Source organism: Dermacentor silvarum, chromosome 4 (genome assembly GCF_013339745.2).
Source record: "Dermacentor silvarum isolate Dsil-2018 chromosome 4, BIME_Dsil_1.4, whole genome shotgun sequence".
NCBI lineage: Eukaryota > Metazoa > Arthropoda > Arachnida > Ixodida > Ixodidae > Dermacentor > Dermacentor silvarum.
This window is the reverse complement of record NC_051157.2, coordinates 64,479,007-64,491,188: the sequence shown is the minus strand read 5'-3', so window position 1 is coordinate 64,491,188 and position 12,182 is coordinate 64,479,007. Positions and strand designations below refer to the sequence as shown.

The 12,182-nt window shown below is 48.2% G+C and overlaps 1 protein-coding gene across 1 annotated transcript; it reads left to right on the top strand.

Annotated features, from left to right (window-relative positions):
• The first annotated feature begins 462 nt into the window (after positions 1 to 462).
• On the top strand, positions 463 to 7,039 carry LOC119450159 (uncharacterized). The gene is made up of 2 exons (XM_037713534.2): positions 463 to 716; positions 3,236 to 7,039. Exon 2 carries the CDS (start codon positions 5,116 to 5,118, stop codon positions 6,859 to 6,861), a length of 1,746 nt encoding a protein of 581 aa, XP_037569462.1. The 5' UTR covers positions 463 to 716; positions 3,236 to 5,115; the 3' UTR covers positions 6,862 to 7,039.
• The last annotated feature ends 5,143 nt before the right edge of the window (positions 7,040 to 12,182 follow it).

Here is a 12,182-nt window from a genome sequence, read left to right as displayed (position 1 = left end):
GGGTTCGGCGACAGTGTCTCGCGGAATTCGGATTCTCGAAACGTGCTGCTCGCCGTGGGTGTCGTCAGGCGTGCAATAAAAGCACGCTGCAATTAGAATAGAACGCTGCACGAGAGATACCAACGCTACGCTGCGATATAGATCTCGCGGCTGAATAACGCGATCTCGGGCTCCCCATCGCTGCACAGTACTGCGAAGACAACACGCAGACCTCCGTGCCGCCTCCTCTCCCTAAACCTCTCTTCTTCACGTCTCGCGCGAGATTGGCGAGGCGGCGCAACAGCAGCGATGGCGGCGGGCTCGCGGCGAAAGAGTTCGTTAGGGCGGCCATTGAAAGCGGCTGACGCGGAGCTGTCAAGCGTCGCGGCACCATATTTCCGCGAGCCCCTCCGGCCAATAAACAAAGCTGCTCTTAATAGAAGAGCGAGTATGAACGCGAAGCGTCTGTATGCGGACAAGGGGGGAAGAGAGCGGGCAGACACAAGAGGTCGATCTTGCGGACAAGGGGGGCCCCCCCTCGGGCTAACGCCACAAGGAGCTGTTGAACAGTCTCCGAGCAGCTTCTTCTTTTACGAAACGATCCACTTCTTCGTGTGGACGCAGATTTATCTGCGGCTTGGAGCCGCTGGCTCCGCTAGCGATACAATAAGGAGGCTGGCGGCAGCACGCGGCACTACGAGAGACGACTGGAGCTTGGGTACGTCAACGTTATAGACGTAAGTTGGTATGCACGCACGGCTTATGTGTACGTACGAACGCGCTGGGCTTGTATATCGGTGACGGGAGCTTGTCCGAGCGGAACGACGTCGTCGTCGCAACAGACGGTTGTTTTCTTCGCGCCTCATTAGCCGAATAGCCGTGTACCTATAAGGACCCTTGCAACGCAGCTGGCAACAGCGTTGAATTGGAGACGCTAATAGGATCATTTTGCGGTACGTCCGTAACGATGGATTAATAGTGGTATCAGACACAATGTTCAGGCAGGGTGTCACTCGTGTTCTGGCTTTCGCTAAAGTGAACAATGCAAGTGCAAGCGACAGTTAGGTTAGAGCAAAGGAGCGTAGGGTATGAACGCGTACGCGCAGCGCGCACAGACCAAGTAAAAACTTTCAACTGCGGCGAGACACTGTTGGAGCTAGATGAACAGATTTCTTAGGATTCCTTGGAGGGACACTTAATACGTTTCTGTTGTAGTTCATTTCTGTTTCTATGAGCCTTCCCAGCGTGCTGCCTGGTCGTATTTCTTCATGTGTTCGCGCTGTACTTATGAGCTATGTCCAACCAACTAGACAAAAGAGACGTTCTTTAAATCATGGTACGATCACAGTTGGTTGACTTCCACAGACTGGAAGTTAAGAGCTACAAATATATTGAAATATTCAAATGAGAGAGGAATGGGGGTAGATGTGTACAAGAACGAATTGGAAGCAGCGAACTTAGCAAAATTTTTGCTACTAATCGTATATACTGCTTTATGTAAATTCTGTAATCAAAATCCCTGACGACGCAATTATGAAAGGGGTGATCACTATGCGAAATTACTTCACATACAACCCTATCAGACTATACGCTTGACTGATGTATTTTCGGCTATCCGGCTACGGACGATCACTTTCCTGCTTCAAGATTCTCTGCGGAGCCTGTAGCTTCAGTTGTCCTTTGAATGCATCCGCATTCAATTCTTAATGTGCGACTTTGGCGAAACAATATAAATATCCAACGGTACAACTTAGAAACTGAATGATATAATGCGAAAGTATGATGTAACGGTGGCAAAGAGGATATAAGCATGCAAGTTAGAACGAAAGGCTGATTTTGCATCTATAGATAGAAAAAGCTATCCAGGAGACACATTTTGTAAAGATGCATTTCATTTTTGTTTTGTTTTACTCTTTGTCATTGACACGCTGCTACGAATGATAAGAAATTAGTAGAATCGCAACTCAAACAATCCTTACAAAATACGGTCCCATATCACTCTAAGTTGGCATCACATTTTACCATTGGTTTCGCATACGAATAACAAAATCCTCTCATTCAGCGATGTGTTACATTATGTGGAGGACAACGAAAATTAAAAAGCGATTTCAGAAACGAATAATTTGCGCTTTCTCAAACGCAAAAGTCACTGACTTGGCCGAACTGTTCGTCTTGTGGTGATAAAGAAAAGGAGAGGGGGGGGGGGGGGGGGGGACCAAGGAGAATACCTAATGAAGGGAGGGTTCCTAAGCACCCCTCAATCCACGGCTGCCGGACGGTTGCTTGACCATCTAGACGGGATATTCCTTTTTTCGGGACAAGTGTGGCTATGCCGAGAGTTTTCATTATACTGATGTTGACTAATGCATTTGTTTATGTCGTCCTCTATGAAGGCGACATAATCGATTACTCCCAACGTTTTTCCAAAACTATGTAACAAGTGTGGTGCAACCGTCAAAAAGTACGTAATATCTTTGCGGCACACATTCCTCCAGGCTATGATACTTATATAAAGAATGTATTAGAATGCGTGCATCAGTACACTAATACGTTTTACTTGAATTATATTTACAGTTACGACATGACCTTTATGAGAAGGGTAGAAATTCGGCCTTGTCGGTACGACATACTGCAAGTGAAGCGCTAAAAACAGGGACAGACGGAAAGTTCAACGCATGCGCTTGTTGGCGCGTTTGAGGCCGAAAAACTTGGAATACAGAGGCCCGTCTTGTCTGGAAGGTTGGTCATTTGACGGACCGAAAGTTTCAGAGTCGAACACAGCGCATGTGTTGTACCAACACCACCTAAATAGCACAAGGCATGTTCACTCCGATCCATGACATCATGCTACCTGGCTCGACTGCCATAGAATCTAATGGGGATACTCCCGAGTAAGCCATGGTGATTTTGCCGTCACCGCTTTCGTCATGCCAGCCTTGGCAATGGAAATTTCGGGCCAGGTATAGCATGGCGCCATGGATCGGAGTGAACAGGCCTTGTGCTATCTAGGCGGTGTTGGTTGCACCCTCCGTCTATCCCTGCTCTTTACGTTTCACTTGCAGTATGAACATTATGTCCAGCCAGCCCAGGAACAAGCGCGTAAGTTCTGCGTCACGACAAAAAGACGGATGAATATTGCTAAACGTCCCAAGTTCTATCGCGACAGAATATTTTAGTGTTACATTTCTAGGCTTGCGCGATAATCATTATTCAGGCAACCAAACTGAAGGTGGGTTTACGCGCTAATCTGTTTCAGAGAGCGGCCGGGAGGCGCCCGTCTGCTAGCGCTGCACCACAGATCTTCAACTCGAACACAATGTTCGCTCTCCTGCGGCTTCAGGCTGCACTGCTGCCGCTGTTCGCATCGTTACATACCGGTCACGGCCACTTTCAGTGCCCTCTGGAGTGTGTCGGAACGTTCGTCGTGCCCACCGACAGGGGCGTGAGGGTAATCAGTGGCCCGGCTGCCAAGAAGGTGGGCAAAATTATAAAAGATCTCACCGAGACTCGGCCATCATCGCCGGACGACGAGATAACCATCGCCGGAGAGAAGGTTCCTGTACCCTCGAAAGTCAAATCCCAGATGCGAAACGCACTCAATACTTTTCCGGAGCTGTCACCCGTCTTTCTGGATATACTTCGGAACCGAGGACCGATATCTTCGCCAGACGGAAAGCAGCGATTCTCGTCGTCCGGTTCTCAAGAAGAACCGGTAACGCCTGTAGGTAACCCGGAGCAAACGGTAGGACCAGACGCCCCTCTGGCTCGCCTTCCTGACCACTTTCGCCCTTCGGAGCCTCGACCTTTTGAAAAACCAATTGGTCCTGACACATTCGGTCGCTTAGTCCCTGGACAACGCAAACCACAGAACAATCCACAAGCTTCTGGATCTCCTGAATTTTTCGTTCCAAAACCGTTCGATCCTGATACTTCCGGGCCGTCAAATGACCAATCTTCCCGATCAAAAGGGCCCCTGTATTCCAAGTTTTTCGGCCCTAAACGCTCAAAACCGCAATTTTTCGGGCAACCCGAAGAGCAGATCCCTAGTGATATTGAATCTTCTGAGTCTGAAGAATTTGAACCCACAAGACCAACTGAGAAATTTCCGCGTTCGAAAAAGACCGAGACGAATTCAAATGGAGCCCAGAAATCGTCGTTACCTGATACTTCTGATGAATCAAGCCCCGAAGATTCGCTACCTTCAGGTCCTCAGAATGACTTTCCGTTGAGTTCTAAAAACTTCAAGCCTGACAGCTCTTCAGAGCCTGAAGATGGCATGCCAGTAGATAACGAACCCTTAGGTCCAAGTGAATCAAGCCCTCAGAATGACTTTCCGTTCAGTTCCAAAACATTGAAGCCGGACAGCTCATCAGAGCCTGAAGAGAGTACACCAGGAGATAACAAACCCTTCGGTCCAAGTGAATCTGAAGAATCCAGCAACCCTGATAGCTTTAGTCCTGAAGGCTCCTCCGAGCCTTCCAGTTCAGGTGGTTCAAATCCCACCTTTTCAAGTCAAGCCTCCTGCCTTCTCACCCAGCCAAGACTGCCGATTCAAAATTTTCGAGACCTTCAGGGTTCCCGCCTTCCAGTCAATCGGAACGGCAACCATCTCGTCCTACCGATGAGCTTTCAACTCCTGAGGCAAACGAGAAAACTCCAGAAGTCAGCCTTCCAGACCTTGTTAATGTTCCACCTAAAGATAAGCGTATTCCTGAGGACGTCCATTCATACTTGAAATTTTTGGAAGATAACCCTAGTTTATTCGTACCTGTTTACAAAATACTAGTTAACAAAGGAGTGAGGTTTCCAGACTTAAGAAGGCCGTTTGATCACGTCACCATCCACGGAAAGCGGGTCAACCTTCCTAGACCAATCACCGCGGCCTTCACTGTAAGAATCAACGACCAGACTTTCACGTTGCCGCGAGACGCTGACAAGCTTGCCACCTTCGCCTCCCAGCATCCTGAGCAACTTCCCGCAATAACGACAGCAATTCGCCAGCTTGGTGGAACACTGACGCCCGATAACACAGGCAGGGTTTCGTCATTCACGCTGTTTGACAAGAAAACTGGGCTACCGCACTCTGTTACACCGAGAATCGTCGTAAACGGGCGTCGTTTCACACTTCCCAATGACATGGAAGAACTGGTGAGAACCATCGAAAAAAGGCCCCAGCTGTTTCACAAGATCCTGCCGATTCTTGAGACTTTCGGCGCACGCCCTCAAAGATCGCCTTCTGGAGAAATAAGGTCCATTGAGTTCCGAGGAAGAAACTTTCCCGTACGCTCTGTGACACCTGTTCCCGTCTTTATCCGTGGACGGAGATACAACATTCCAGCAGACCTTGAAAGGATTTTGGCACAACCGGACAGCCAGGTAGTAGGCGAGCTCATTAGTGCTCTCCAGAGATCCAAGGTGCCCGTAGTCGTCGACAATGACACTGGAAACGTCGTGGGCATCGAAAGGGATGGCGTTCGTATTCCTTTCCCGGTAACCATTCACCTCGGAATCAAGTTGGGAGGACGACACTTTCTGATACCACGTGATCTTCCATCTATTGTCACGCAGCTGGAGCGACACGGCGTGCCCACCGACGTCCTCAATGTCCTCTACAATAACTACGGAATTATCCCGGTTCGCGGCCCCGACCATGACGTCACCGCTATTGAGTTCAACGGGAAGCGCTATCCGATCAAACCGCAACCAAAGACAAGTATAGAAGTTGGGGGCCACCGCCTAATGCTGCCAAGGGACAACCGCAAGCTTGTTCGCCTGTTCCAAGAACGCAAGATACCGCTGGATCAGTTACTACGTACGATTCAGAACGCAGGATACAGGCTTGTGCCAGGACCCAATGGAGTGCTGCAGACGGCCCACAAAGGATACGACGTCATCAAACTTCCTGTGGGCATTCGCATGCTGCTCAGCATCAACGGCGTCAAGTACAGGATACCGCAAGACATTCCACACATCGTCGAACTGCTTCGTACGATAAGAAACGAAGCCGCTGTCGAAAAAATTCTGGACAACCTCAAAACGTTCGGCGTTGACGTCCGCAAAGGACCCGGTCAAGTGACACTGAGCTTCAATGGCGAGAAGCAAACGTTTCCTTTGAATCAGGAGCATACATTCAATAGACCAGGCACAGGTGGTATATCGGGGTCAGTAGTAAGTGTCAACTTCAACGGCCGCTGGTACCGTCTCCCTAAGGACGCCAAGGACCTGGTAACGGCCGTCCGTGCAAGCGGTCCTGAAGTCATCGCTTTGCTCGTCAAGACTCTGCAGTCGAACGGCGTCAAAGTGAATCTCACGCCGAGCGGCGACGACATCGTCTCTTTTGTAATTCAGGGTAGAGTAATTCCGGTGCCTAGCAATGGCGGCAACATTGGCCACCAGAGGACATCACCTGCAGGTCACGCCCATGGCAGCGACGAAGACAGTCCAAATAGGTTCCGTGTTGCCATCCGCGGTCGCGAGTTCGTGATACCTGACGACATCGGCCGCCTGCCCAAGCTTCTGCCTGGCTTCCAGTACGGCGAACTCATCACGGCGCTTCACCGAGCGGGCCACAAATTGGAGGTGGATGACCAGGGCATGTTCTACGGTATGCGCGTTCACGGTGGCCGGCTGGTTAATTTCCCGGTCAGATTCAGCGTCAGTGTGTTCGCGGATAGAAAGGGAAGGCCGTACCGCGTGCCAAAAGAACTAGAGCAACTGGCACGGGTGCTGCCGTTGCGCCGTTGGAATTGGAACGCAGTGCGTAAGACTCTCGAAAACGCTGGTATCGAGATCAGGGGAGGAAATGGGGGCGCACCACACTTGATCGGCTTCCAGGGACAGTTCTACAAGGTTGCTAAAAGCCACGGCGGCGCAGGGTACTGATAAGCAGTAACCGTGACAAAAAGGGAGCCGAGGCGGTACGTGTGTTTCTTTCAGCACTTTCACATAGACATCACGTTAGCAAAAAAAAAAAAAAAAAGATACGAACGTTCTCACCTGCCACCACGAGCTTTCACTTAACAACCGGTCGTTTGGTATCAATAAACCGATGTGTGTGCGCCATAGAAAACTGGCTGTCGTTGAACTTACTTCATAATTTAGATCATATACACTTAGGCCAGGCCAAAGTGATTGACTGTGTACACAAGAAATGCTCAGCCAGCACCTCCTCTATTTTTTCAATGCCAGTGCAATCGCCCGCTCCGCAATGGGAGCCGCTGGTCCGCCTTAGTTCAGTGAGTTGCCGCGATGTGACGCAACCCAGAGGGTACGACTGCTTGCGTCACGCGTGTGTCTCGGCCACTGAGCGCGCGCCGCTGCCGATTCCGGGGGAGATGCGGTCGACGCTTCACGCGTCTGTCAGTATTACTTCTTCCGACTTCCGTCGTGAGGCGCCACCCAGCTAGAGGGTACTCTTCCCCACGACCGTAAAGCAGGCGCGAGCGCTAGCCGACGGGAGAGAGTAGGAAAGGGTAATCGGAGAGGGTGGTGAACCGTTGGATCGGCCGCATCTGGCTGGCATTGAAAAAATAGAGGAGGCACGGGCACAGCGAGACAATTGACAGTTTACCGGCGAGTCGCGAACTTTATGTCATAATACCGCCTCTGCTCTTCGTTTTTCCGAGCCCATACTTTCTTGAGCTCGACGAGAACCGTGTGAACAATGACAGCATCGAAGGTGGCAGAAGTCTTTTTACAGGCTACGCATTTGGTACCCTCTTTTCGTAGTATCTTTCTGTTAAATATTGCATTCCGGCCTATTCCATTACGTAACGACGGAATTAACTATGATGTTGAAAAAATTATGTGATAATAACAAAGTCTGCGGAGAAAGACGTGGCTCGAGTCGTTGCTGAACGCCGCATGACACTGCCTTGTGGGGCTCATCCTGCTCACGGGTCACCGGTTGCAGAGTACCAGTGCAATACAATTATCAGGCCGCATATTGACAGAAAGCTTACAATTCTTGCCCTTCAGGTGATGCGATGTGTGTTCGCTCAGGCTACACAGCATTCCTCTTCGTAACTTCTGCCGCTCTATGGCATAGCCTGTGTGCCAACGTTCTGACGTGCGTCGATCAGCGCCAGCTGGTCAGAATCGATTTTGCACCCTTCATCGTGTACCGTCCTTCGCTGGGCAGGCATTGATTATCTATGTTGGGACGCTGTAATTGGAATGGACATGTAGCACGTACGCCATTTGTGACAACAACGTAATTTAAGAACATACGAGACGCAAGTAAAGCGTGGGAGTACAACGTGAGTGAAAGAACCGAACCACATGAAAACAATGTCATTGGAAAATTTTTTAAAATTAAAAAATTGCAGTGAAAAGGGGTGCTTGTCGTTCCGTTATGCTTGTGCAGACGGGGCTAAGTCTCTGTTACAGGCTCTGTTCATTTCTACCGCCAAGATATCGCCCACCTTTTTTTTTTTTTTTTTTTAGTTTGTAGTAATTTATCCAGTGTGCACTGCGTGACATCATAACCTCGTGACCTTGCAACCATTACAAGAGACACGTCTAAGCTATGCACTTAAGAAAAGAACAACTAAAAAAGTTTTCAATGAACACGCATTCTTTATTTCTTGTCGTGTTTAACCCCTGTTCTTTCTCTGCTTTTTTGTTTTTGCAACTGCAGGTGTTCACCATTCGTATGGTTTCCTTTATTTATTTATTTTTGTCAGCATTCTTTCTTTACGGAACAAACGCCAGTGGTTCGCAAGTAATCCGCAAGGGGCTTGTCTATATTCAATGACCTAGGCCGTTTCGTTACACCTTCCTTAATGAGTGTTTTCTTCGGGCTGCTCGTTCTTGGTAGTTCTCTTGCATAGCAGCTGAGCTGAGCAGTTAGAGGGCGGATACAAAGAACGAGATAAACCCCACCTCTCTCTCTCTCTCTCCTCTTGTTTTTTTTTTTTTTTTTTTTTATGTTGGCACCTCTATGCCGAGAGTTGGTTTTTCGTTTTGTTAAATTTATTTGTTCATTTTGTCAGTTTTTTTTTCTTTTATAATCGAGAATTTCAATAGATTCACTCGGTTCTCTTTTCGCGTTCCGCGTACAGCTTAAATGCAACAGAAAATACTCGCGTTCCTCGGTTTCAGTTACAAAAACGACAAACTTCCAACTTTACGTATACGCACTGCAGAGTCACCGTAACCTTCCCTGACTTTTTAAAACTACCAGCCATGTATGCGTGACTCGTTAGGTACCTGTTTTGTCACGTCCGATTTCTACACGCGGGCGTCCATTTTTCTTCCGCCTGTGCACTGTTCATTTTTACTTCTTATGGCAATAGTTCACTTTCACTCTGAACGAGACTGGAGCCTGGTAACTCCTATTGGTGGAGAACATGGTCGTGTCACATTTAAAGCTATTTTCGAGAGTCATCGTACTCCCAGTGCTGTTATTCTGCTGGAACGCCGCATTTTTTTTTTTTTTTTTTTTTTACTTACGTCGCTTTGCACTCCTCTTTAGACTTTGCTACATTTCTGATTCTGATTGAATCAGCAGCGATGACACGTCCGTTAAACCGTTAAGCGTCGTACCGCGCGATTTCGCTTGTGATTTCATTTGATTTCAACGTTCGGACGCGCTATAACTTGCATGCTAAAACGGTCGTGCGGATTCAACGAGGTACCGTCAACGTGACTCGTCAGAGACGTCACGGTATTATACAGTATAGCTGAAACACCGAATTACGTAACTACAGCGAACAGGGAGTCATATGAGTCGAACCGAACACTTGATACAGTTTGATAGAACTTTGCATGCCAGCGTAAGTTGCTCAAGGGTCCCAGCAATGCTTCGCACAGACCCACCTTTAGCTTTGATTGACCTCTTCTGAAGTACATTGGACAAGTGCATTGAATACGCCCACAGCACCGACCAGCAACAATTGTAGAATGTCTTCTGAAAGAGCGACAATACCAACTATCCCAACAATACCTTTTGATGTACCAAGCAAACCTTATTTACTGTTTCTCTTTGGCGTCTGTTTAAATAAGTGAGTAAGAAAAAAAAAAGGTGTCCCGACTGGTAACTTTTTCTCCACTTATTCTTTGCGAATGGACGCACCTTCAGTAGACTATCAGTAGCTATGAAATGTGGTTAGTATATAGAAGATTACTTTCGGGTAAACTGCGACATTCAGCACTGTTTAACGAATAGCACCCTGCCGCATCTTTCGCTAGCTTTCAGTCGTTCGCGATTTCGCGCCTGTTATACGCTGACAAAATTATTTCGCTTCCGTTCGAGCTCTATTTCTTTGGGGAAATCCGAATTTATATTTGAACATATGGCAAACATGCGCCTTTTACAAAAGCAGCGAACTGACGCGCAAACAGTTGAACTCAGGTCCCGTTTCATGAATTCGAATAAAACATGGCTATAGTGTATCCCGAGTAATTGCAACATTTGCTTTAAAAAAATACTGACTTTCCATTCCAGCCCCATTGTGTTAGTTCCTAGACTGGGTAAATTACGGCTCTAAGGGAGTAAGTAAGTGACAGTATTTACTGTAGCGATCAAGCTCATTCGCCTCTCAGTCTGACACATGCAGCTGCCGCAACTTTCTAAATCTGTTCCATATATATATATATATATATATATATATATATATATATATATATATGGTGGTCAAATGGCTCATAAATGAACTAAGCTTATGCGTGCTTGTGCTTCTACCACAGGATATATAAGTGTAGCAGAACGTAAAGGTAATAAATTCATAATGTGCCATTGATATGTTCTTCTTCGCGTCTTAGCGCCGTAAGTTCCTGCAATACAATTTATAGTTTTTAAGTCGTGCCACGTTGGTCCCGTTACATTCCAAAGCGACTTGGCTTTTTATTGGGACTCGGGAACAGCAGCCCATCGCCGAAAAGAGACCGCATAGCAGTCACCAAGGCCCGGAGCGTATATACACCGAATAAAACAAGATTTATCTCCGTATATGCGCAAACGGACCTCGACTTGAAGCTCTTTCTTCACTCCATCAAGTGGAGCACAGCGCCGCCCATCGAATGAAGAAAACGCTGAGATATATACCCGTAGCCTCCAGTGTCACGCCGGCGTGCAATACAATTCCCGTACATTCAAATAGGCGCCGAATCAGACCGTCAAAATTATTTATGCTTTTACCAATTGTCCGACACCAACAGCGCCATGAAAGCACTGCTTTTACATGTGTAGGGAGATACTAACGGCTTCCGCACACGGCATTCTGGAACGAAACTGTTTCCTTTCCGTGTGTGCTCGCGTTTGCGCACGTGCGAGCGCGTTTGGGTGCTTGACCTACCAGTTCGTGCTTCCATTTCTGAGCGGGATTACCGTATTTCTCTGTGTACTCTTTCGCGCTAAGCCTCTGTATTAGGAGCGAAGCTCCTTATAGCGGCACCCGTTCCGTCCCCGTCGTAGTAGTAGTAGTGTGTAACCAGTCTGAGAAAAATGAGAAAAAAAAATTCCGAAGTTGTGTCCGTAGCGCGGAATCGAACCAGGGACACCTCACTTCCGAGCGCGCGGCGTTAGCCCACTACGCCACGAAGCGCACATAGACGCACGCACCACGATGGCAATAAATACCCAACATTAACGAAAGGCCGCGTTTCTAGCGCGTTTCTAACGCGTTTGTGCTAGCGCGTTACGGCCCGTGTAAGAAGCTGGTGTAAGACGCTGTGGCCTCTCCGCCTTACCTTCAACGTGTTTCGAACGCGCTGCCCAAGGCGGTGGCAAGTCAAGTTCAAGTCGACGAGCGTTTATGAATACGGGGGGTATACTCTCTCAGCAGTCATGTGATGGCGTCGGCAAACGCGGTGCACGTTCCGGCATGTGTAAATGGCTGCGTAAGACGCTGTGGCCGCTCCCCCTTACTAGAGAGTACTGCACGTTTCTAACGCGTTTGTGCTAGCGTCCCCTTAAGCGGGAGATCCGATGATTCCCTCCGGAGCTTCGCCCACTCATCATCATTCACCCCGTGGATATGCTGTGATTTTTTCGCTTTCCCGCCTTCCCTCCTCCCCGTGTTGCACGTTTCTTGTCCAGGAAGAATTATTCATTCCCCACCTCCTTCCGCCTATTTTAGCGCAAGCGCTTTGGGTTGTTTGCGAAGCACTCTTAAACAAAGACTAGAGAAATGCACAAACGGCTACGATAGAAGAGTGAACGGGAAATGGAGAAAAAAGTTGTCGCAGTTTCACCTGAAAGG